General features: G+C 40.8%; 1 protein-coding gene across 2 annotated transcripts; it reads left to right on the top strand.

Annotated features, from left to right (window-relative positions):
• The first annotated feature begins 110 nt into the window (after nt 1-110).
• On the top strand, nt 111-21774 carry LOC112160896 (urotensin-2 receptor). Of its 2 annotated transcripts, none has more exons than XM_036216720.1 (4): nt 111-903; nt 3358-4073; nt 5907-6285; nt 16714-16747. In XM_036216720.1, exons 2-3 carry the CDS (start codon nt 3360-3362, stop codon nt 6282-6284), a joined length of 1092 nt encoding a protein of 363 aa, XP_036072613.1. In that variant the 5' UTR covers nt 111-903; nt 3358-3359; the 3' UTR covers nt 6285; nt 16714-16747. The 2 variants fall into 2 exon arrangements, with proteins under 2 accessions (XP_036072613.1, XP_036072611.1); XM_036216718.1 differs by lacking the exon at nt 16714-16747 and adding an exon at nt 20113-21774 and having other exon boundaries at nt 112-903.
• The last annotated feature ends 446 nt before the right edge of the window (nt 21775-22220 follow it).

Below are 22220 nucleotides of genomic sequence, written 5' to 3'. Positions count from 1 at the left end.
AGTGGGTCTTTAAATAAACTAAAACCTCTCTTTCACTTTCTCTCCTCAGAACTCTTCATATCAATTAGTTTTTTTTAATCAAAAATGTAAAAATGGAATCAGCGCCAACAAAAACCCGAGCAGAAACAAACCAGATTTCTTGATGGTTTTGAGTCACACTCTGGTTCTGTTTGTGTGTTTTCTCTGTCAGTGACATTGACCGCCACACAGTTGGTTCTACACGACAGAACCAGCCGAACAATCAGCGTCTGTCTCTTTTCACCTCTGATGAGTGGAAAGCAGCCGCGCTGCTCTGCCGCTGGAGTCCCGGCGCATATCAGCTCGTGGCACTCGCTGCATGGAAATAGATGGCAAAGGGGCTGGGGAGCGAGCGGAGCACATTTCCTGCATACCTCTCTCCCTCCCTCCTCTGAGCGACTCCTCGCTCGGCTGTTTTTCTCCCTCAAAGACAGAAGCCTCCGTGAGCGGCTGAGGAGAGCTGCTGTCCTCCCCTACCATCATTTCATTCATCTTTTCTGAGGCTTTCATTGGATTTGGGTTTCTGATGTCCCTGCTGAGGCTCTGTGGGTGGACGCCGGCTGGTGCACTTGGGACAGGGTGACGGCAGGAGAACTTTGCAATCTTCACACCTTTCTCTGTGAATCTGGTCATTTTGCTGCTGGGAGACCTGTCACCGATGGAGGGGAGTTTGCTGTAATGGATGACTCATTTCCACTCCTCGGTCAGCTGGAGGTAGATTGTCGTCCTCTTTCTGTTTCCACTTTACGGTTACACTTCAGGGTTTGTGGAGACTTTCGCCGAGCTTTAAATTTGTCCAGTAAGTGTGAAGTTTGGAGGAGCGAAGCGAGACCAATCGTGGCTGATGAAAGCTCGGCTGAGTGGTGAACCAAAAGGGAAGTCCCGGTAAGAATCTATCCGTTTTTAATGGAATACAGACATACCATCACACGTTTGTATGAGTCAAAGGGAACTCCAAACACAAAATGGTTGAAATTGCTTTTCCCCAAACTCCAGATGTGCAAACAATTTAGAGGGGGAGACCACAATATTAGTGACGTACCGTTAGAAATATTAACCAAGTCTTAGATCAATTTTTGGATCTAGGAAAGTCTGAGATGTTTTCTCTCCGGCTCTTGTTTCCAATTGGAGGCTAAACTCGTTATCTAAACTCTGAGAGTTCAGGTGTGACCTCTGTCTTAGAGAGTCCTATAGATGGTAGACCTTGAATGAGTTTTGTTCTACTCAAGAAAAGCATTACCTCAATAAACCCTTCAATCTAACCTGTTGGTGCCTCATAAAGGCCACTGACATCCATTCAACATCTGCTCATAATCTGGACTGAATTGGATTTTAGAATCATAATTAATAAAGATCCTTGGTTGTGAACCAGCACTTCATGAGTTGAAAGAATTGTGTGATAGGAAGGCCAAATAACACGAGAATACACACAAGTAAGACAGACAGGAGCATTAAAAAAAAGCTTTAAAATAATCTAAAATGTTGATTTGACTAATTATAGCATTTTAATGAAAAACCTTTTCCTTCCAGGTAATCTATAACGAGATTTACACGATGGTCCATTTAGTCCGACTTTAGTCCACCTTCCTGTCCGGCCAACACTTTCTCACTTCCAACTCAACACATATTGAAGTTTGGTTTAGGACCCCTCCGGGTCAAAAATTGATGTTTTCGGTGTCCCTAACTCATCGTTTTTTGACGTTTTGGTTGTTCCCATTAAATCATGTCCCAACCTCTGGGTCTCAAACTGGAACCGGTCCAGTACCGGGACGTGGAGCACACCGGTACCCTAACCTGGTACAGGGACGCGTCAGGTATCAGGTCGGGTCCGTTACCACATCTGGTAGGGGCTGGTTAAGATTAGGGCCTTACTCCCAGGTTATTCCAGGGTGAAAAGGGCAGCCTTTCACTCAGGCCATGTAGAAGGAGTGTGTCTAATTTAGCAATTCAGTTACCAGCCATGTGTTGAGGACCAGTCTGAGTGAAGTACAGCATCTGGTACCTCGTCCGGTATCCTATCTGGTGCCGGGTCAGGGTTAGGGTATTGGTATTGGCCATGTATTGAGGACCAGTCCGGGTGGCTGCTTCTCTTTGCTTCAGAATCTGAGTTAATAACACTAATAGTTCAAAGGTTACAATAAAGTAAATTAAACAGAAGTTCTGGTGTTAACGGGTTAAGACTACAGTCACAAATACAACTGCCACCATGCAATGGTGAGGGATTGGCAAAATGTTCAAGATCTCATGATGCCAACCGATATTTTTGAAAATCCTTGGCGTGGTCATGAATGTAGACGACGGTCGTCAGGCGTATAGAATGGCTCTCTTTTTATGGTAAATGGCGTATACTCGTATAGCGGTTTTCTACCTTCCTCAAAGGCCCAAAGCGCTTTACAGTTTTACAGCCACAACCTATTCATCCATTCACACACTGGTGCTAGCTCTGCTGGACTGACGCCAACCTTCCACCAGAGGCAATGTTGGGTTCAGTGTCTTGCCCAAGGACACCTCGACACATGGGCGGGCAAGGCGAGAATCGAACCCGCAATCTTCTGATCAGGAGTTGACTATCAGCTGCTGCCGGCCGACGATCCACCCTGTGGTCGCCCAGCTGTTGCCTGGTTTGATGATGGCATCGTCCTCGCCTGTCACTGGACTGCCACTGCACGATCTCAAAGTGTGCCCGGGGGGCCACTTACCCATGTCAACTTTTAGAGAAAAGTTGTCCGGTCTCCGTATTTCCATCCATCTTTTTCATCATGTCCTGGGCAGCAGTCTAAACAAAGATACCCAGACTTCCCTCTCCCCGGTCACTTCCTCCAGCTCCTCTGGGCTGGAGGAAGTGACCCCGAGGTGTTCCCAGGCAAGTCGAGTGACATAGTCTCTCCAGTGTGTCCTGGGTCTTTCCCGTATAATTTTTGCATGGCCACCGTGCAGCATGAAAGAAAACGACTGCCGCCTGCCAATTACAAATGCCGCCGCAAGGCCACCTGCCAAATTTGCTAAAAAACTTGAACTTAGGCTACCAACGTGATGGGACTTACATGATGTTGGAGAATCGTAGTCTGGCTGTGATCTGGCAGTTAACCTTGGCCCCATTTGTTTAGTTGTACCCAAGTATGGAGTGGAGTGATAATGCTAGCCAAGTATGAGTGGGTATGCTTCATTTAACTGTATGGTAATGCTTCTGAAATTGTAAATCAATCGAGGTTTGAGACAACTTTGTTACGCGATAACTAACACTTTTACACAAAACTTCTGCACACTGTTTATTGGTAATTCTGATCACAGTATTAGGCCCTTCAAAAGTAAAATATGATCATGTTTCCTCCCATTTAGGCATGACAACCATGTCCATGGAGCCTGTGGGAGTCCTGGTGGAGCGAGCCACCAACGCCACCGCCCCGCCTTCCAACTCATTTGAGGACACAGCTGCTACCTACACCATAGGAACCATCCTCTCCATCATGTGCCTGATCGGAGTTTCAGGGAACATTTACACACTGGTGGTCATGTGCCACTCCATGAGGGCTGCAGCCTCCATGTACATCTACATCATAAACTTGGCGATGGCGGACCTGCTGTATCTCCTCACAATCCCCTTCGTGGTCTGCACACACTTTCTGACGGGGTGGTACTTCGGGGATGCCGGGTGTCGTATACTCATCAGCATGGACTTCCTGACCATGCATGCTAGCATATTCACGCTGACAATCATGAGCACGGAGCGCTACTTCGCAGTCCTCAAACCGCTTGACACGGTCAAGAGGTCCAAGAGCTACAGGAAGGCCATCGCTCTGCTGGTCTGGGGTGCCTCTCTGATTCTCACCCTTCCGATGATCGTCAGCATCCAGCTGATGACGGTGGGCACCAAGGCCATGTGCCAGTCCACTTTGTCCTCGCTTTCGTACAAAGTTTACATCTCCTTCCTGTTTTGCACGAGCATCGTCGCACCAGGACTGATCATCGGGTTCCTCTACATCCAGCTGGCACGCACCTACTGGATTTCCCAAACAGAAACCTTCAAACAGACCAAGAAACTACCCAACCAAAAGGTCAGTTTCTGAAACAAAATCTGTCGATGTTTATGCAAATGTAGATGTTTATGATTTAACAGATTAATGGATGTTTGAACTTTTTGAAGCTCAAAAATCCAAAAGATCAAACCTCAGTCATGTGCATCCATAAGGGGTTTTTTGGGGGTTTCCGGGTCCAAGAAGGCTCATAGAGAGGAGCAGCCACAATCATAAGGGGAGCACAGGTGTGCCTTACACTTCCCTTTTAGCACATTCTCACTATCAACTCGTCATATATTGACGTTTGGTTAAGTGCCCCTCCACATCACTTTATGGCGTTTTGAGTGTCCCCAACTCTTTTTTCTAAGTGCTAGCTGTTCATATGTTCAAAGATCCGCAACCATTGGGACATGGTACCGGATGCAGCACCAGATGCACGCTGGTCCTCAGGATGCCTCAGATGGACAAAGGGGGACAGGATTTTATGTCTGTCATGGACATTAGTGAAACTCAAAAATCAATGATAAATAAAAGTTCAGTGCACTGTCTTGTGGGGTCCAGATGACCCCACTTTTAATGTAAACAAGCCAAGGAAAGCAGAAGGGCTAGTACCGGATCATGTCCAGTACCGCATTTAGTCTGGTGCCGGGTTAGGGTACCGGATTTGGGTACTGGTGCGTTACGTGTCGGGGTACTGGACAAGTTCTGGTTTGTGGTCCTGAAGTTGGTTGATTTCATGTGAACATCCCGCACGTCAAAACAATGACTAGTCGGGGACACACAAAACGTCAAGGCAGTTGGAACTAGTACCTAAGGTTTTTCTAGTGTTAGTGTTTAAAATGATGAATGGATTTTTTTTTTGATTGAATCCAAAGGGAATTGCATGATGGTCCATTACCCCATTTACTCTTCAGACCACCAATCACACACATTAGATTAAAGGCATAATCAAAAGTGGTGTGCATATGTCAATTATTTATTATATTTAAAACACTAAAATCCCTAAAAACCAACAAAATCTTTAAATTATTTTTCTTTTAATGATTTGACCTCTGTTGAAACAGATTTATTTTCTGTTCTACTGTGTATCTGAGAGTGGTGATGGTTTGATCAACTCCTTGGATATTAAAGAATTTCACTTTAATCCTAGCATGCTGATTGATTGACAGGTGGGCGGACCCGTGGGTGAACTCAAACAAAATTAACTTTACGTTGTCCTGCCCGGTCGGCCATCTTTGACAGGTCGATGTGGGCGGAGTTCTCACCAGACTTTGTTTTTCCTCTCAGAGATCATCAGCTCGGTGTATAAACGTCAATAGTTCTGTCACACTGGAAGACAAACACTTTACCACAAACTGTGCACAGCAACTCCCCCCTGAACAACTTTAACTGTTTTTTGGGGGGGTTATTGATCCTTTCATCAGTTTCTCCTAGACGTCTTGTAATTCTGTCATGACTGTAAATAATTTTGGGAATTTGAAAAATGTTGTTTTTTTTTCTTCAACCTGTCAAAACACAAAGACACTCATGTTTAAGGGAAAAATTTAGTTCATTACACAAGTAGAATATTGTAGCTTTTAAAATGTACACAATTATAATTAAGGACATATTGAAAAGTATAATTCCAGCACCAATCAGAAAAGTGATACTGGAACTTGGTGTATCCACCAGTTTCTTGAAGGCCTTCATAGGAACTTTCAGTAGTATGTTCATGTCTACACTGAAACTCTTATAATTCCTCAGCTGATGCTGCCCAGTTCCATAGGGACTTCACCCTTCCTTAATGAATCCCTTTAGCACCAAATAAAACTGAGAATCTGGCTGTAAAATCAACCCAACCCTTCCCTGACCCGTGGTCCGGTCTCTCCACAGGTGCTCTACCTGATCTTCACCATCGTGCTCCTCTTCTGGGCGTGCTTCCTGCCGTTCTGGATCTGGCAGCTCCTCGGACAGTTCTACCCCTCGCTGCCCCTCTCCACCAAAGCCAAGCGCAACATCAACTACCTGACCACCTGCCTGACCTACTCCAACAGCTGCATCAACCCCTTCCTGTACACGCTGCTCACCAAGAACTACAAGGAGTACCTGAGGAAGCACAAGCGCTCCTGGACGGCGGGGAACTACTTCAACCGGCGGAGCCGCTTTCAGCGCTCACCTCGCCGGTCGCCGTCCGCCAGCAGTCAGCAGTGCACGGAGAGCTTCATGCTGACAAACACAGCCTCGCTGAGAGCTCACAGCAGCAGTCTATAAGGTAGGAGATCTGTTTAGGGAAGGGTTCTGGATCTGACCGCTCTGATGGTTGAAGGCTGCAGGTGTAGCCTCGGTGTTCACTCTTTCTGGTGATAGAGTTTTAGAGTGTTCGACTTGTGACCTAAAGTGTGTTTTAGATTTTGGCCTCTTGTGGGATTGAGTTTGACTCTCCTGTTCTAGAACCACAGACAATAATCCAATTCAAACGGATTTGAAGATCATTCTCATGTTCTGCTGAGGTGGAAACCTTCTCCAGGTTTGAGCGAGTATAACTCATTCCATGAAATCCTGAGTCACGTGCACCGGTACGGGTTCTGTGGGTTTTCTGGCTGTACGGGTCTGTAGACGGTCCTAGAGAGGAGCGGCTGCACCTTAACAGGATCTGGTGGGACTTACAGTTCCTCAAAGGAAGTCATGAAAACGGAACGTACCACTCTCGTCCAGGTGACTAGTGTATCGTAAAGTATTGTAAAGATAGAAGTTCCACACATTTATGACGTGAAAAAGTTGGAAAAGTGAAATCTGGATAACAGACCTGCTACTCTTGCATGGTGTAGAAGTGTTCACTACAACCTATCGCCTGCAGCACACCCGTAGATAAAAATGAACATTTTCTCTCTTCAGGTTTACCGACTGGTTTATGACCTTGATCCTCCGTCCGGGTCACCTGTGTGACCTGTAAAGGTTTGATCATTTTCCACCAGCCTCTGTCCACCCATGAGGACAGTTGGCGCTAAAGCTTTAGCTACGTTTGAGACCCACGATAACCATCCATCAAACCGCTGTGGGGTTTGGGATGTTGGGGTCAGGAGTGTGGTTGTGTTTACCCTTTTGTCTCGAGGCTTTTAGCCTTCTAGTCTTCGAGTCCTCTAGTCTTCACAGTTTTGTTTTGAGCAGAAATAAACACTTTGCTGGAACCGTTCTGTGTCCTGCGTTTGAGTCCGCTCCCAGATCCTGACTTTAGCTTTTTTACACACTTTGATTTAAACAGAATTAAAGGAAAATTTAGCCAACAAAGACTTGTTTAGAGATTTAAGACAAAAAGAGATTAAAAAAAATTGTTTAGGTAAAAAAGTCTGAAACATTTGAAGTGACTCAAAGCTTTTACCTTCTATACATAATATTAGTTCAGACTTGACTGTTTTGTATGGAAAGGAATTAGACTCACGCGATTTGTGCGTGAGTAATTCTTGATTTGTGCGGAACTAGATTTGTGTGTAATTTTGGATTTCTGTGTGCATATTCTTGATTTGTGCGTAATTCTATAATTGTGCGTAATTCTTGGCATTGTTTGTGCATTGTCTTGATTTATGTGTAACTGGTTTTGCATGTAATTCTTGATTTAAAACTCATTTATTTTGTGTAAAAGTACAAAAATTATGAAATTTAAAAAAAAAATTAAATACAATTTACACAGCTTGAAACTAACAATATGCACAAATCTTTCAAATGTATTCAGAAATCGCCTGTTACACTCAAAACCAAATTTCTCGTGAGACTCTTTTCAGGTTTTGTGTTTCAGTGATGCGTTTAAATGCTGCTAGAATGCTGGGTCATCAGAGTTTTCTTATCTGTGAATATTATCTGTTAAAACTTGACATTTCCCACTGTCTTAAACAGATCTGACCACATATAACACATGAGTTACAAATGAAAGTGAGTCTCTTTTCACTCTCAGTTTTGAGGGTAAATTTCAGATCTTAAAGGTCAGTTTTTCTCATCCTAACTGGTTCCATTAGCTCAGATAAATACGTCTTGATTTTAAAAACACATGTTCACCTCTGGATTAAGGAGAACTATATTTATGCGTTTGTGACTTTGCTTTAAGCCTCTTATTGATCTTGTTAGGAATAAGTCAAAGTTTCATCTCCAGGCAACAGCTTCTCATACAAATATTTGCTTTCTTAGCTGATGTGAATCAGGACTTCTGCACAGATAACTTTGGGTTGCCGTGGAAACTCAGGTGACACAGGAAGGCAGCGGATGAGTGGCGATGAGTTCTGCTGAACGTGGACTTGTTGATCTGGATCGGACTGAGTCCGTGAGCCCAGCAGGACGTCCCGAGACGAGTTCTCCTGACCACTTCAGCTCTCCACACAAACACACTGCAGTTGTTGTTCTCCCACAGCGGTGGAGGGCGGAGTTTCCATGAGTCATATTTTACCTCGGACTCCATGTGCTGAGTGACACCTTCCATAATTTACAGGGGCTCCTCACATGCTGAGAAGACCCTCCAGAATAAAAGCTGATCCTCAGTTTTCAATTTCCCAGCAGAAACTCTGTCAAAGGAATGATGTGAAATAATATAATCTGTGTTTGGCTATTTTTATCTCCACGCACCTTTAAATAATTGAAAATCCTTTTTGAGGCTTTCATTTATTCATGTCTAAACCCGTTTACTGGTGGATGTTTGTTTTCCAGGAAGCAGAGACGGTTTGAGCTTTATTGTGGTGATTTTTCTGAATGAATCAGCAGTAGTGCATGTATGAGTGTAAGTGGTTTTGTCGTAACAGATGGTCATAGTTTCACAACGGCAATGATGTTTTCCTGTCTTTTAAGCCACGCCCACTCCAGTATGAGGTTTCTTAAGACCTTCAGATATTCAAAGTAAACCTTCATAAATGTGGACGTCTTCATTAGTAACAGGTCAAACTGTTGGTATTTTCTCAATATGAACATTCAGACTTTCTGACGAGAAATTCTGTTTTATTTTGTCTGTTTTTAATGGACTCTCTGCAGTCAATCAGATCAAGTATTCATGCCGACGGTGAGAAAACTCCACTTAGTTCTGTTAAATAGCAACAGTTCACAGTTGAACTCGTCTGTCTTTAATGATTTCAATGTTTAAGTTCTTTGAGTTACTGGAACTTTTCAACCTTTAACCAATAATTCCAGCAGATTCTGCTCGTGCTGCATCGCTTTTCTCCTTAAGAATCCACTGGAACTGTCCTGTTTGCACATACTTCCGTGTACTTCTGTGTACTTCTGTGTACTTCTGCCTGGTTGCGCCACTTTTCTCCTTCAGAATCTACTGGAAGTATCATGCTTGTGCGTTCTTGCGCGTGTTTGTGCGGGCTTGAGTCGTTTTTCTCCCTCAGAATCTACTGGAATTATCGCGTTTGTCCCACTTCTCCTTCAGAATATGCAGGAAATATCTGTTCTGTAAATGCTTGTGCGGCTTTTGTACTTCAGAGTCTGCAGAATTTATCGTCCTTTCTGCTTCATCACCATTCAGCGTTTTTGAAAAAATGAATCAAGTTTTTTTCATTTTCAAGCTCTGGACTCACCGGACAGAATCCAACAGTTCCCACCCCTAGTGGTGACCTGATGAACTGATCCGGCTCCGTTTGTCCTTAAGCCATCCTGCAGGGGGCGGTGTGGAGTCGGTCCTGCTGATGTTCGCTGCCTCTTTAGCTTTGATTTAAACCGATCTCCATCCTAACAGTTCACCACGGGGACACGTGGAAGCGTTTCCAGCTGATCTACGGCGGGATTTAGGACAAACTTGGCAACAAGCGTTAAAATCCTTTTATCAGCTGTAAATTGAACTGAAAGTCTGACGGCCGGAATCACCTTTAACTCATAAAAACAAATATTTTAAAGGAGATGATCCAGAAAAATGAAACTGTGTTCTTTCATTCTGACTTTCAGGAGCAGAAAGTTTCATTGTGTATTTTTGAAAAATGAGGCTTTTAAAATCTGGATCAGAGGATTTTTGGGGAGAAACGGAGCAGATTTGGAAGGATTGAAGGTCATGCGTTCGTCTTTAATATCATATCCCGTATGGACCTAATTAGCTGTCTGTGGGTTACAGTTTGTTCTTTCCACTGTAAAAGCTGCTTTCCTTAACGTCCTCGTGTTTATGACCGTCTGCGCTTTAATTACAAAGAATGTCATAAAGTAGAACGGCAGCGAGCAGAACTTTCATCATTTCAGTTCTCTGAATCTTCTCTGCATGATTCTTGATGCCAGAGGTTCCAGAAAACCCTGTAGAACAGAAACGTGTTCAGAGTCTCCGTACTTCAGGATGAAGGTGTTCCTGCTGCAGAGGTGAACCTTCATGCAGATCAGCTGAGAACTCAGCGGCGCATGGAAATAACAGAGTTTACCGTCTTTAAAAAGGAGCATTTAAATAAATCCACTCATATTCTCATCCATTATTCATGGAGCGCAGAGTCTTTGTCCAGGTTTACATATCGGGATGGAAATGTGAGCTTTGCCTGCAGGAAAACTGAAGTTCAGCTTTATTTTACCGGAAAATCCAAATGAATTTTAAGCCTAAAGAGAAAAAAGACTTTTTATGGTTTGTGAAGAAGAACCTCGACTTTCCTTCAGCCAATGAGACGTTTTAAATCTCTCGACGTTTTCTAATATTTGGACCAACATTTTACATCATGAAATATGAAAACTGGTGTTTGAATATCGTTGCATCTGTTGGTGATAATAAAAGATCAGAAAAGACGATTAGAGATGATATTTGTTCGTATTTATTCAATCACTTTTTCATTTATAACCTGCTACAGTTTGGAGAGAAACTCCAAACTAAAACACATTTCTACATGAAAAACTGACTTTAATGTGGATTTTCCTGTCGGAATTCAAAAGAGAAAAACTTCATTAGAAGATTTTTTATTAAAGAAAATTGCAAATAAGAGCAGATCTTTAGATTTATGTTTATGTTTTTATGTTCAGTGAACATAAAAATCCTGCTTTTTGTTCAACAGCAAAAATAAAATTAAATGAAATGATAAAAAAAGATTAAAATAAATTAAAGATAGGTTAGGTTAAAATAAGTTACATTAAATTAAATTAAATTACATTACAATAAAATAAGTTAATTTAGTCAAGTTAAGTTAAACTAAATTAAATTAAAATAAATTAAAACAAGTTAAGTTAAAATGAATTAAAATAGTGAAATTGATTAAATAAATCAAATTAAATAAAAAAAATGTAAGTTAGTTAAGTTAAGTTAAATAAATTAAATTAATAACTCAGGAGTAGATGTGGTTAAAACAACCAGAAGTTTCTACAGTCAAAGGATCAGTCGATGCACTAAACAGTCTTTAGCTGCTTGATTGATTCAGTCGCTGACGTTTACTTCAAAGTTAATTTATACATTTTAGTGTTTATTTACCCCACGTTATCATGTAAACCTAAACTATCATCTTTGGTTGAAATCAACAAATGTCATCAGATTTCTAGAAAATGTTATAAACTCAATAATTTATTCAAAATGATGAACATTAAAGAGATTTTCTGTTTCTTGATCTTCTCAGGTCTTCTTAGTGTTTTTAGTCCATAATTAATAAAAATATCATGAAGCATCATCGACAAATAATCAGATTTATATCAAAAATATGTTTTTCATTTTATTAATTTTTTTTTTTACATGTAAAAACTTAATTTGAACTTTATTAAGTTTTTAAAAATTGTAAATTTTAACACGTTTTAAACAGCATCAGTTGCTGCATTTCCATCAAACATTGGAGATAAACTTTATTAAAATTCTAGAAATGTAAACAAAAAAACACGATTACTCAGTTTCCATTAAATTATAATTATGTGATTAAACACAAACCGACAAAAAGTCCTTAAAAACACAATCCTTTGATTTACAGCAGATACATTTCTGTCACGACAGTAGAGCTCTTCATCATCTGTCAAAGGAGACGTCGGCGTCTTCGTCAGCCTGTGGAGCGGCGAGCGGCGTGATGGAGCTCTGCTGTAAAAAATGACAGAAAATACGTAGAAATGTAGAAAGAAGAATTCCTGTTTTGGCCACAAAACCGACGACCTTTTTCTAGGTAAGATTTGATCTGTCTGTATTCCAAATATGGACATTCGAGCGTATTTCATTTCCCTTTGAAACTGTAGCATCATTGAAACAAGAACAAACGTGTTTTCACACGAGTCAAAAACAAAACTGTTCCCGCTCTATTATCCTTTGAAGAAATAATCATGAACTCGGAGGGAAAATGAGGCAAACGTTGCAGCGCCGCCTGCGCCGCAGAGACGAGTGTTTCTGTTTAGACTGCAGGGAGACGCGTTGAAGAGGAACGGATGATGAAGAGAACATGAAGTCATGGAGGAGAAGTCACGAGCTGCAGGAGGAGAGAGAAGAAGGAACGTCACGCAGGGAAACCCTCGACTCACCGGAGGAAAGGGAGAAAACAGGATTTATTGGTTACTGCTGTCATCTAAACTAATGAAGGGTTAAAAAGAAACGACTCCTAAATTTGAGGAAAATCTTCAAAAATGACACTGGAACAATTTGGGATTTTTCCAGTTTACAGTTTTAGATCAGCAAAGTGTAGAACTGAAGACCGTTTACATAATTAATACATTAATAATAAAAGGTAACATTATAATTATTTCATGGATGTTCTACCAAACTGTTTCGTAGATTGTTCTCAAATCTAAATACAAATTTAATAATCCTCCAATATTTGAGGTTTTATTGAAGATATCAACCTTTCATTTGAGCAGATCTATCTGGCTCTATTTTTGCTGATGTTATTTCCACGTGTTTTTAGTTCGATCATCACAAAAACTGATAGAACTTTATGTTGTTCACATTTATATCTTCAGCAAAGACGAACATCTGTCCACGTCTGCACGGATTTGAACCTCTTCCCAGGATAAATGTACTTGTTGTTCTACAGGATATTTTAGGGAATAATTGTAAAAACAGGAACGATTTGGTTCAGTCAAAATGTTCGGAGCAGCTAACGAGCCACAAGGTTTCACCTTTCAAAATAAGAGCGGCCAAGTAAAAAACATCTCTTGGTGAACGTTTTTTATAACATTACATTCATTTTGTATTTTGGCAACAGTTTCCAATAATTTGATCATTTTTTACCTTTATTTTCCTACTGATTGGACACAGTTTTGGGTAAAAACGAAGATGATAGAAAACATTACAACAGTAATGAGTTTGATTTTACCATCAGACAAGCTGAGATTGTCTGACTTTTACTTTGTTAAATTTAAACTTTTAACTGTTGATCTTCTGCAGCTCCACGTCTCATAGCCAAAGCTAATGCTAGCATTAGCGTTAGCATTAGCACAAATTAAAAGAATAAAATCCTAATTACCTTCATAATCAAACAAGCAGCATTCACTGAAGTTCTTGTAACCTTTGTCTAACTTTAATCGGGTCGTCAGAGAGAAATAATCCACGACTGGTTTAATATCATCCAGAGGATTTGGGGATCAGCTGTGGAGGATTCTGGAGGATTACTGACATTTGTGAACGATCTAAGAGAGGACATAAAAATACAGTTAACTAGAAAATTTAAGAGATAAATATTGTGCGATTTTCCATTAATATTTACAAAAAAAACGCTTCAAACAGCGTTCGTTTGTCTGCTACACCCAGAAACCACAAGTCATTTCACACACAGCCGACGATGTCGTTACTTTGTGTGACGTCACGTGATCAGAGTGTATTATGTGTGTTGTTTAATAAAGTTCATGAAGTAAAAAAAATGAAAAACTCACCAGCATCAGCGTCTGGAAAAACATAAAGGGCTAACAAAAAATAGACATATATATATATATATATATATTATAAAAATGTGTTTACCGTATTCTCTGGAGTATAATTTCGAGTTTTTTTTTCACAGTTTAGGCAGAGCTGCGACTTATTTCTGCTTTTTTACATCAATATTCTCATATATTTATTATTTTCCCAGTAAATACCGGTAGTATTTTAGCAGTTGTTTCCTCTAACAACCACTAGAGGGCGCTGAAGGATTTGCTGCTAACAGCAGCAGAAGAAGAAGAAGAAGTGTCGTCAAAACAAATATGGAAGAGAATCGGATCGTTTTTCTTATATTTTTCTTACACAGATCAAAAGTTGATTATTTATTTATCTTTGTAGTTAAACCGGGATTGGTCGATTGGTTCTGAAACTTCCGACTTTTCTCCCAAAATTGCGACTTAAAAACGGTTTTCTTCTTCTTGATGAGACATTTTTTGTTCTTGCGACTTATACTCCAGAAAATACGGTAATTAAACCTCTATGTCTTAAAAAAAAAGGTAAAAAGTAAATAAACTCATAAATGTAACTGATCATACAGCTGTTTAGTTATCAATTTGCTATCTAAAAAAAAACATTAATAAATCCTTAATAAACTAGTCATTTATAACTCATTAACTAACAGATAATTAGTGAGGAGTTAACTGTCTGTTATGGATATTTATTATCAACCTGAAACAGAAAAACTCCCTGGAGCTTCAGGGAAACATTTCGTGGCTCCATGAAGAGATTCCGACAGAACGAGAAGATGAAGAAGAAGATCTCTGAGCGGTTCCGGCTCGACCCAAAGCCGGAGGTGTGATGTTATTTGATGAAGCGCGCATCGGCACCGGCTGTGACGGTGATGGAAAACACTCATTCTGAGATGGAAATGTGTGGCCTCTGCAGTGATGAGCTGCAGGTTCTGTGTTGTCACAAACCGAGCTGGACGCTGACAGAACCGACCCAGCACCGGGCCGACCCGCTTCCTCCACAAAGACAGAAACTGAATCGTGAAGCTCCAATCATTCCTGAACATTTTCATTCATGTTTTCCTCTTTTGATGGATTTTATTTGTTATCGTGACTCCTTCTGCTTCGGGTCGGACCGCTGTAGAACCAAACCCAGAAGATTTCTTGAAGTGTTTTTCTCCTCTTCTCCATCAAATCTGCTCTTTCTCCTGACGCTGAAGCTCCGCCTCCATCGTCTAAAGCTCCGCCTCCATCAGCTGAAGCTCCGCCTCCATCAGCTGAAGGCCGCCAGTCTGTGAACCAAAGTGCTGATCAATAATCACTCAGACTCTTCTGTTGTCGAACAAGTGTCGAGCGGCGAGCAGCATCGATCACGCCGCTTTCTGACAGAGCGGCTGATCCCGCCGTGGACAGGACTCCAGCTCTGGATCAGCGTTTGGTCGGGTTCTGATCCCTGGATCCTCATTAGGTTCAGAAACTGTCGCTGTAAGCAGCTCACGCATCATCGTCACCCGCAGGAGGAGCGGCGCCGCTTCAGGGACGACACGCAGGAAGTGACAGGAAGACGACTCGTTTGTCTCTTCCAGCACTTTGGTGCTTTCAGCATTTCTGCAAACAAAAGCTCATTTCCTGCGTTCAGCTCTGATGTTTCTGCAGCTCTGCAGGATTTAGGAGGAAAAGTTTCAGCATTTGCTGATTTGCAGCAGATCTTTCAGGTATCAGGAGAATAAAAACTGTTTTTTAACAGTTTTTATTTAGAGCTGAATGCGACTAAACGTGTATAAACAGATTGAATCACATAGAACTGATGTTTTCAGATGCTAATTAGCGCTGCAGCTTCAGAGAAAGAACTTTGATCGTGGAAAATCCACTTTTGAGCTTTAACATCTATTATAATGTTCATTCTTCACTACAAAAAGCCCCAAAGCGATATTTGGATCCGTTTCTCTAAAGTCTTCTGCTCAGAGAACCAGCCCCTCCCATACCCAAGAAAACAAGCAGGTTCTCACGATCTGATGTCACAAAGTGAGAACCGCCCCTTTCAGGACGAGTCTACTGCCAGCTCCGCCCCCAGGCTAAAACCAAACACCCAATTCTCTGTTCAGCTAGCTGTGATTAGCTGCTCACTTCGCCTTTTAGCTAGTGTGAACAGCTGCTAACTTTGGCACTTGGCTAGCGATGTTCAGCCACTAGCTTTGACTCTCAGCTAGCGCTAATCAGCCACTAACTTCACCCTTTACTAACAGGGATCAGCCGCTATTTTTGCTGCTCAGTTTTCTCTAATCAGATGCTAAATTCGCCACTGAACTAGCGGTACTCAGTATCTAACTTCACTGTTTAGCGTGATCAGCTCCTAACTCTGGCACTTGGCTAGCGATGTTCAGCCACTAGATTTGACTCTCAGCTAGCAGGGATCAGCCAATAACTTTACTGTTTAACTAGCGTGATCAGTAGCTTACTTTACCACTTGGCTAGCAGTGCTATGGGGCTACTAAAGACAGATCTACAATATGAACATCCATCTTTGTGAAAGTACGGATGTTGTTTGTTTTTGGGGAGAAACACGGACTCTCTGCGGAGGCCGGCTCTAGGATGATGTCACAAAATGGGCGGCACCCACAAGCAGCTAAAGGTGGAGCCTCAGATTTTGAGTTTTCTTACATCTGAGCAGAAAATAAACCTCACATTGCATTAATAATTTGTTCTTTAGTGTTCCAAAGGTAATATATGATTATAGATTATAGTTTACTCTGAAAGAACATCTTGATATAACCTCTTTAGGTGAGACGTTCTCAGAGATTCTGTCAGAATCAAAACACTCCGGCTTCAAATGGAAAAACGTTACTTTGTTGTTCCTGGACGGATTTGGCTGCAGTGGCTGATGGGAGAAAACAGTTTGTCTAATCGCTTGACTTTTGTTGTTGTTTTTTTGGCACAGTGAGCGTGCACGTCCTCATCCGTGCACGTATCCGTGTGGAAGTCAGGAGACTCATCCTGACGGCTGGTTCTGGTTCTGGCCGGGGACACTCCGGGCCTTTCAGAGCCGCTCTGCTCATGAACCCAAGAGAATCTGATGGAGGAAAGACAAACAAACTCAGATCTGCAGGAACCGACCCGCTCTGCTGCACGTAAAAACCATTTAGGAACCATTAAGACCCGGCGGTAAACTAAAGTCCAGATAACATCCGGGGTGCGGCTGGACTACACCCCCTCTGTGAGGAGACACAATCTGTATTGTGATAAAACACCAAATATTATGAGGAAAGCACGAAACCTCTGGAAATCTATTGTGAGCGGATCTACAGTCCAGCAGGAAATGAAAACATTTGGGAAGTTCTGAAGAACCGGTTCTGAAGGAAACGGCTCGTTGTGATAAAACAAACTTCTTTGGGAGAAACTTAAATAAAAGTTAAAATGAAAAATAAAATAGCGTAAACTCAAAAACTGTGATTGGAAGCACATGCGCTTTTATTTTGAAAATATTAGAATAAAGGCCTCCATCACTGTACTAATACCAGGACTCACCAGAATCCTAAGACTGCTTTTATCTTCTTGTTTGGCCCTGTGGGGGGAGGGGTAGTTTGGTGCTTTCTAAGTTTAACTTTTATGTTTGTTGATGAGCCTTAAAGTCACAAACATAAATAACTCAATCAAATCTTTTTCAAAATAAAAGATCCAAGTCTCACTGCTTGATGGATCCTTGGACCATATAGTCAAGATCCTCCCAGAGGAAGATGTATGAATAAAGTTTGATTCATTTTAGTGTTTTATTACTCCAACAAATATTTAACTTTCTCAAATTTAAAGGTTTTTGTTTTCTACAACCAGAGAGTTGAACTAGAGGAGAAATAGATCAACGATGGAGGAGCAAAAATCTTAAACTTTATGTTGATTCATGGTCAAACTTTTAACAGAGAATCAACTTTAAACCAGGAGATTTACAGAAATCTAAACAAATATATCAAGGTTTACGAAAGTGGATCATTTTTAATTAATGACTGTAAATTCATTATAAAAGTTCAATACTTTTGACGCGCAGCAGACATTAGGAAAAACATTTATTACACATAGATTACTTAAATAAAGACCTGCCTGTTTTCTCCTTTATATCTTAAAAAACTATGTGAACATTTGAAAAATGTATTGATATAGCAAAGTCTGAGATGTTTCCTAAACACGTAAAATTAAAACTAATGTGTGTTTTTGATGGATTAGAGATAATCTGTCACTGAATCTGTAATGTCTCAGAAATCTGTTTTCAATAAGTCGGCGTCCCGCCTTAACGTGAGAAACTGATGGATTTACTGCAGAAATCAATGAGAATCCTCCTTATTGACGGACGCCGCGGTCGGGCGGCGTCTCCACGGCTCATCAGACCAACATCGATTGACACGAAGCGGCTCCGTAAACACTGAAGACTTCTGTGGTTGAAAGCGGCGCTCATCAGAACGGCGGGAGATCCGGCGTGCACGCCGCAGCACAATGACAGGATGTTCTCTCTGGAGGCTTTTGTCTCCCACTTCATTGCTTCCTGGTTCAAAGCCAAAGTGTGAGCAGATGCTGAACACTTCTGTGGGTCAGAGGAGAAGTATTTACGAGCAGCACCAGCAGATGGGTCGCCTCAGTCCAGGACCGTCGGGCTTCACAACCAGAACCTCTCAGAAAGACACAGAAACTCCTCACTTCCTGTGTTTGACGCTCTGATGTCCTCAGGCTCACAGATGCATCTCTGCAGCTTTATTGATCATTAAAGAGAGAAATGATTGTTCAATCAATGGATCCGGTCCTGCAGCCGTTCTGGACGGAAGGACCGGATTCTACCCACAATTCTTCTTTCTTTTGTGCCTTTGAGCAGAAATGCTCAAAAACTCACCAACATTTACAGAAACTGGATCCGTGGTGAAAATGGATCCTGGACAGAGAATGATGACATCACAGCGGGAAAACCTTCAAAAATACATCAAAAAACGGCTCAAACATAATAAAAAATAATTAACGAAAATGAAAGGCGTCAAGAATAGCTTTGAAGTGATTATGGGACGGCCACGGGTCGTTTGGTGACAGAAAATTCACATATTTACATTTTTAACTCAATAAGAAAACATTTGTTTGAGCAATCTTCACAAAGTTTTATGATCATCCAGCTTAAGTCTGCAACCACAACAGAAGTTTCATTGACCTTTGAAGCTTTGACGCCATCTTAACCCCCCCACCCTCACTAAAGACCTTTAGTACCTTCTAGAAATGTTATTGATGTAGGACAGGCTTGAATCTTATTTACCATCAAATATGGAGAATTTTAAACTTTTTCAAATAGATTCAGCCAAAAACTGAAAGCAGTGAAGTTTTTCTTTAGGCTTAAATGATGATTATAGTTACTAAACGCTGAGCTGCTTCTCTGCAGCTTTGTTCCACTTCTTATGCATTTACATAGATAATGAGCAGAAATAATGTCACTGGAGTCGTCATTTGAAATGACAAAATTCTGAGGAAGATTTAAATGATTTGATGCTTTTATGACCATCAGTGTCCATAACTGTGTTTTGGTTTACTTCAGAAATGAACCACCACTATTGTCTGACGTATTATCTCCCTCCATCAGTGCAGGTCAGACCTCCACTTCCTGTTTGAACAATGTGCTCAAAACTCAAACAAAAACAACACAAGAAACAACAAAAATGTGGATTCTGAGAGGACATAGTTGTCATTCTTTCAGTCCTGAACTCGGAGTCTCACCTTTACAGACTCACTCTGAGGAAAACTGTGTTTAAACATAATTCTGAGGTATTTTTTTGATGATGGAGGATATTTTTTTAAGGAAATTAAAGCTTAAATTTCTTTATCTGAATATTTTTTATTGAAATCACTGTGAATCAAAAAATACAATTGAAAAATTTGTGATGTAGAAAATACACTAGGAAGGTCACTAGCTCAACTTCTGATGAACTCCTGCCGCTCTGCATAAACTATGTCTTAGAAAACGACAGTTTTATTTTATTTTTTAGATGAAAAGACGATGGAGTGGATGGAGGCATCAGTAAAGTCCAGTCTTCCTTAAAACATAACAGAAAAAAGAACATTTGTTTCTTAAAAGTAACTTCTATTTTGGTCTTAACCGGATGAACGTTCACCGTCTCTAATGCAGACTTCAAACTCTAAAATACATTTCCTTTAAATGAGTTCTGTTATAAATAACATCATTGTTTGAGTTTGTTTCCCCCTTAAAAAATACATTTTCCACTTTAAGAATACAAATCGTTGAATAAAAAAATTCTTCTCACCTCCTTGTTTTGGAGATCTCTGGATCAAAATTGTGATTTTTTGATTTTATGTTTAGCGTCCTGCATCATTTATCCGGACCGAGGATCAGCAGCGCCGCCTCCCCTCCAGCCACAGGGGATGAAAAGCGGATACCGTCCTCTCTCCGATCCTTTTTCCCAGCAAATAATTGATCATTTGAGAGAAAAGATTCTCTGAAAAACAGAGGATGCATTATTTAACCTGGACCAGCGGCCCGGCCGTCTCTGAACGGGTTCTGCTGACGGGCAGAGTGACACGCTCGCTGTGTGAGCGGGATTCATCATCTGTGCAGGAAATGGCGATCATGTGGAGGCCGTGAAGAGCCGATCAATAGAACGTCTCAGAACAGCCTGTAAGACTGATGCAACTCCAGCGCTCGCTCACGGCAGACAAAACGCCGAGCGGCTTTTTAACGGCTCTCCAGGAATAAGAGATTCTGCTTTAATCACTCATCAAGATTCATTCCCTCCGAGTGATCTACATCAATTTATTTAGGAAGATAAATACTTCAGTTTGGTTTGAGCGCCGAATCAAAGCAGCAAATTTTGTGTTCTTGAAGCTGGTTTTCCAGCACTTTTTATGGATGTTTTACAACTTCCTTTTCCTGTTTCATTTGAACAAACAGTCCAAGATCTATCAGGACGAGTTTGAATCTTATCTTGAAATTTGACATGAATGTATCACAATGGTTTTAATCTTATTTTGAAGTTTGCCACAAAAATGTATGGGGACACACTTGCATCGTATCTTGAAATTTGACACAAAAATGATTCTGGATGGGCTTGAATCTTATTTTGAAATTTGATATGAATGTATCACTATGTTTTTAATCTTATTTTGAAATGTTCCACAAGAACGTATCAGGATGGCATGAATCTTATTTTGAAATTCGACAATAATTGATCAGGATGGGCTTGTATCTTATTCTGAAATGTCCCCATTCCTCACACAGAAGTCTTTGATTCTGGTCTCGTGTGTTAAACTGAGATCTTCATTGGACATCAACAAAGACGTCTCTTCCTGATCTCGCCGTGGAGTTCGCCGTTCTTCCGTCGTCGTCCCTCCCCACGTTGACGTGTCCTCTGTTGAATCGCTTGTGGACGACAGGAGGACTTGGGGAACCTCCGTCAGACTTCAGGTCACATGTGGACATCTGCCAAGTTTGAATCGGAGCCACAGAGAGCGAGTTTCTGGAGTTTTTGTGATGTTGGTAAATAAAGAGATGAAGGACTCGGAACAGCTGGACTTACAGCTTTACTCCTTTATATGATTTTTTTTAACAGTTTTTATCATTAAAAATTAAAAACAGCCTTGATTGCTGATATTTTGACCTTCTTGTGATTTTTTTTTTTTTTAATTGTGCGTTTCCTGTGTGTGGTTGGTTGAGTGTTTGCTGTGACCTCTGACCTCGGTCTGGTTGTGTGAAGTATGTCATCATAAAGTGTTTGTTCTGGTCAAACGGAGGTTAAATACTGTTATAGAGGTGATGAAGATGATGCTGTCTGCATCCTGAGCTGAAAGAGTGAGCTCCTCTAACAGGAATGGACAGATGAGAGCTCTGGGAAAAGTATCACTGTACTGATAGTATCACAATACAGATAGTATCACAATACCAATAGTATCACAATACTGATAGTATCACAATACTGATAGTATCACAATGCCGATGGTATCACGATTCCAATAGTATCACGATATCGATAGTATCATAATGCCGATAGTATCATGATACTGCAAATATTGCATTAATCAATATATTAACTTTAAGATCTCGAGTATATCACTATTTTGTAAACAAATTTGTATTTTTGTCGTGTGAAACTTTTTTAGAACAATTTAAAACACAACATATTAATCTAACGTCATACTAACGTGTCTTTGTAATGATAAAATACATTTTAAGGGAACACCCAAACAAAGTTAAGAACTAAAATGTAAAGAATGACAAAAAGCTTTTTCACTTTACATAACTATTCATGCGGTATTTTGATTAATTTGACATTTTTTGTCAGATAATTTATTATTATTGAGGCTCAAAATGAGCGTTCAGCCTGTTAATATATGATCATTGTTTGAGTTTCAGTGCTGGTACCCGTATTTTTTTTTCCCCACCTCTTATTAAAATGAAATGCACTTTTCTAGTCC

Source organism: Oryzias melastigma, linkage group LG3 (assembly GCF_002922805.2).
Source record: "Oryzias melastigma strain HK-1 linkage group LG3, ASM292280v2, whole genome shotgun sequence".
NCBI lineage: Eukaryota > Metazoa > Chordata > Actinopteri > Beloniformes > Adrianichthyidae > Oryzias > Oryzias melastigma.
The sequence above is the reverse complement of the archived record's forward strand: the minus strand, read 5'-3'. Positions and strand labels throughout refer to the sequence as shown.

What these genes read in the sequence shown, in the direction of transcription:
- LOC112160896 (XM_036216718.1), top strand. Translation starts at nt 3,360, where the DNA reads ATGACAACCATGTCCATGGAGCCTGTGGGAGTCCTGGTGGAGCGAGCC. An exon ending in AGAAACTACCCAACCAAAAG is followed by an intron (nt 4,074 to 5,906) that starts GTCAGTTTCTGA and finishes GTCTCTCCACAG; the next exon opens with GTGCTCTACCTGATCTTCAC.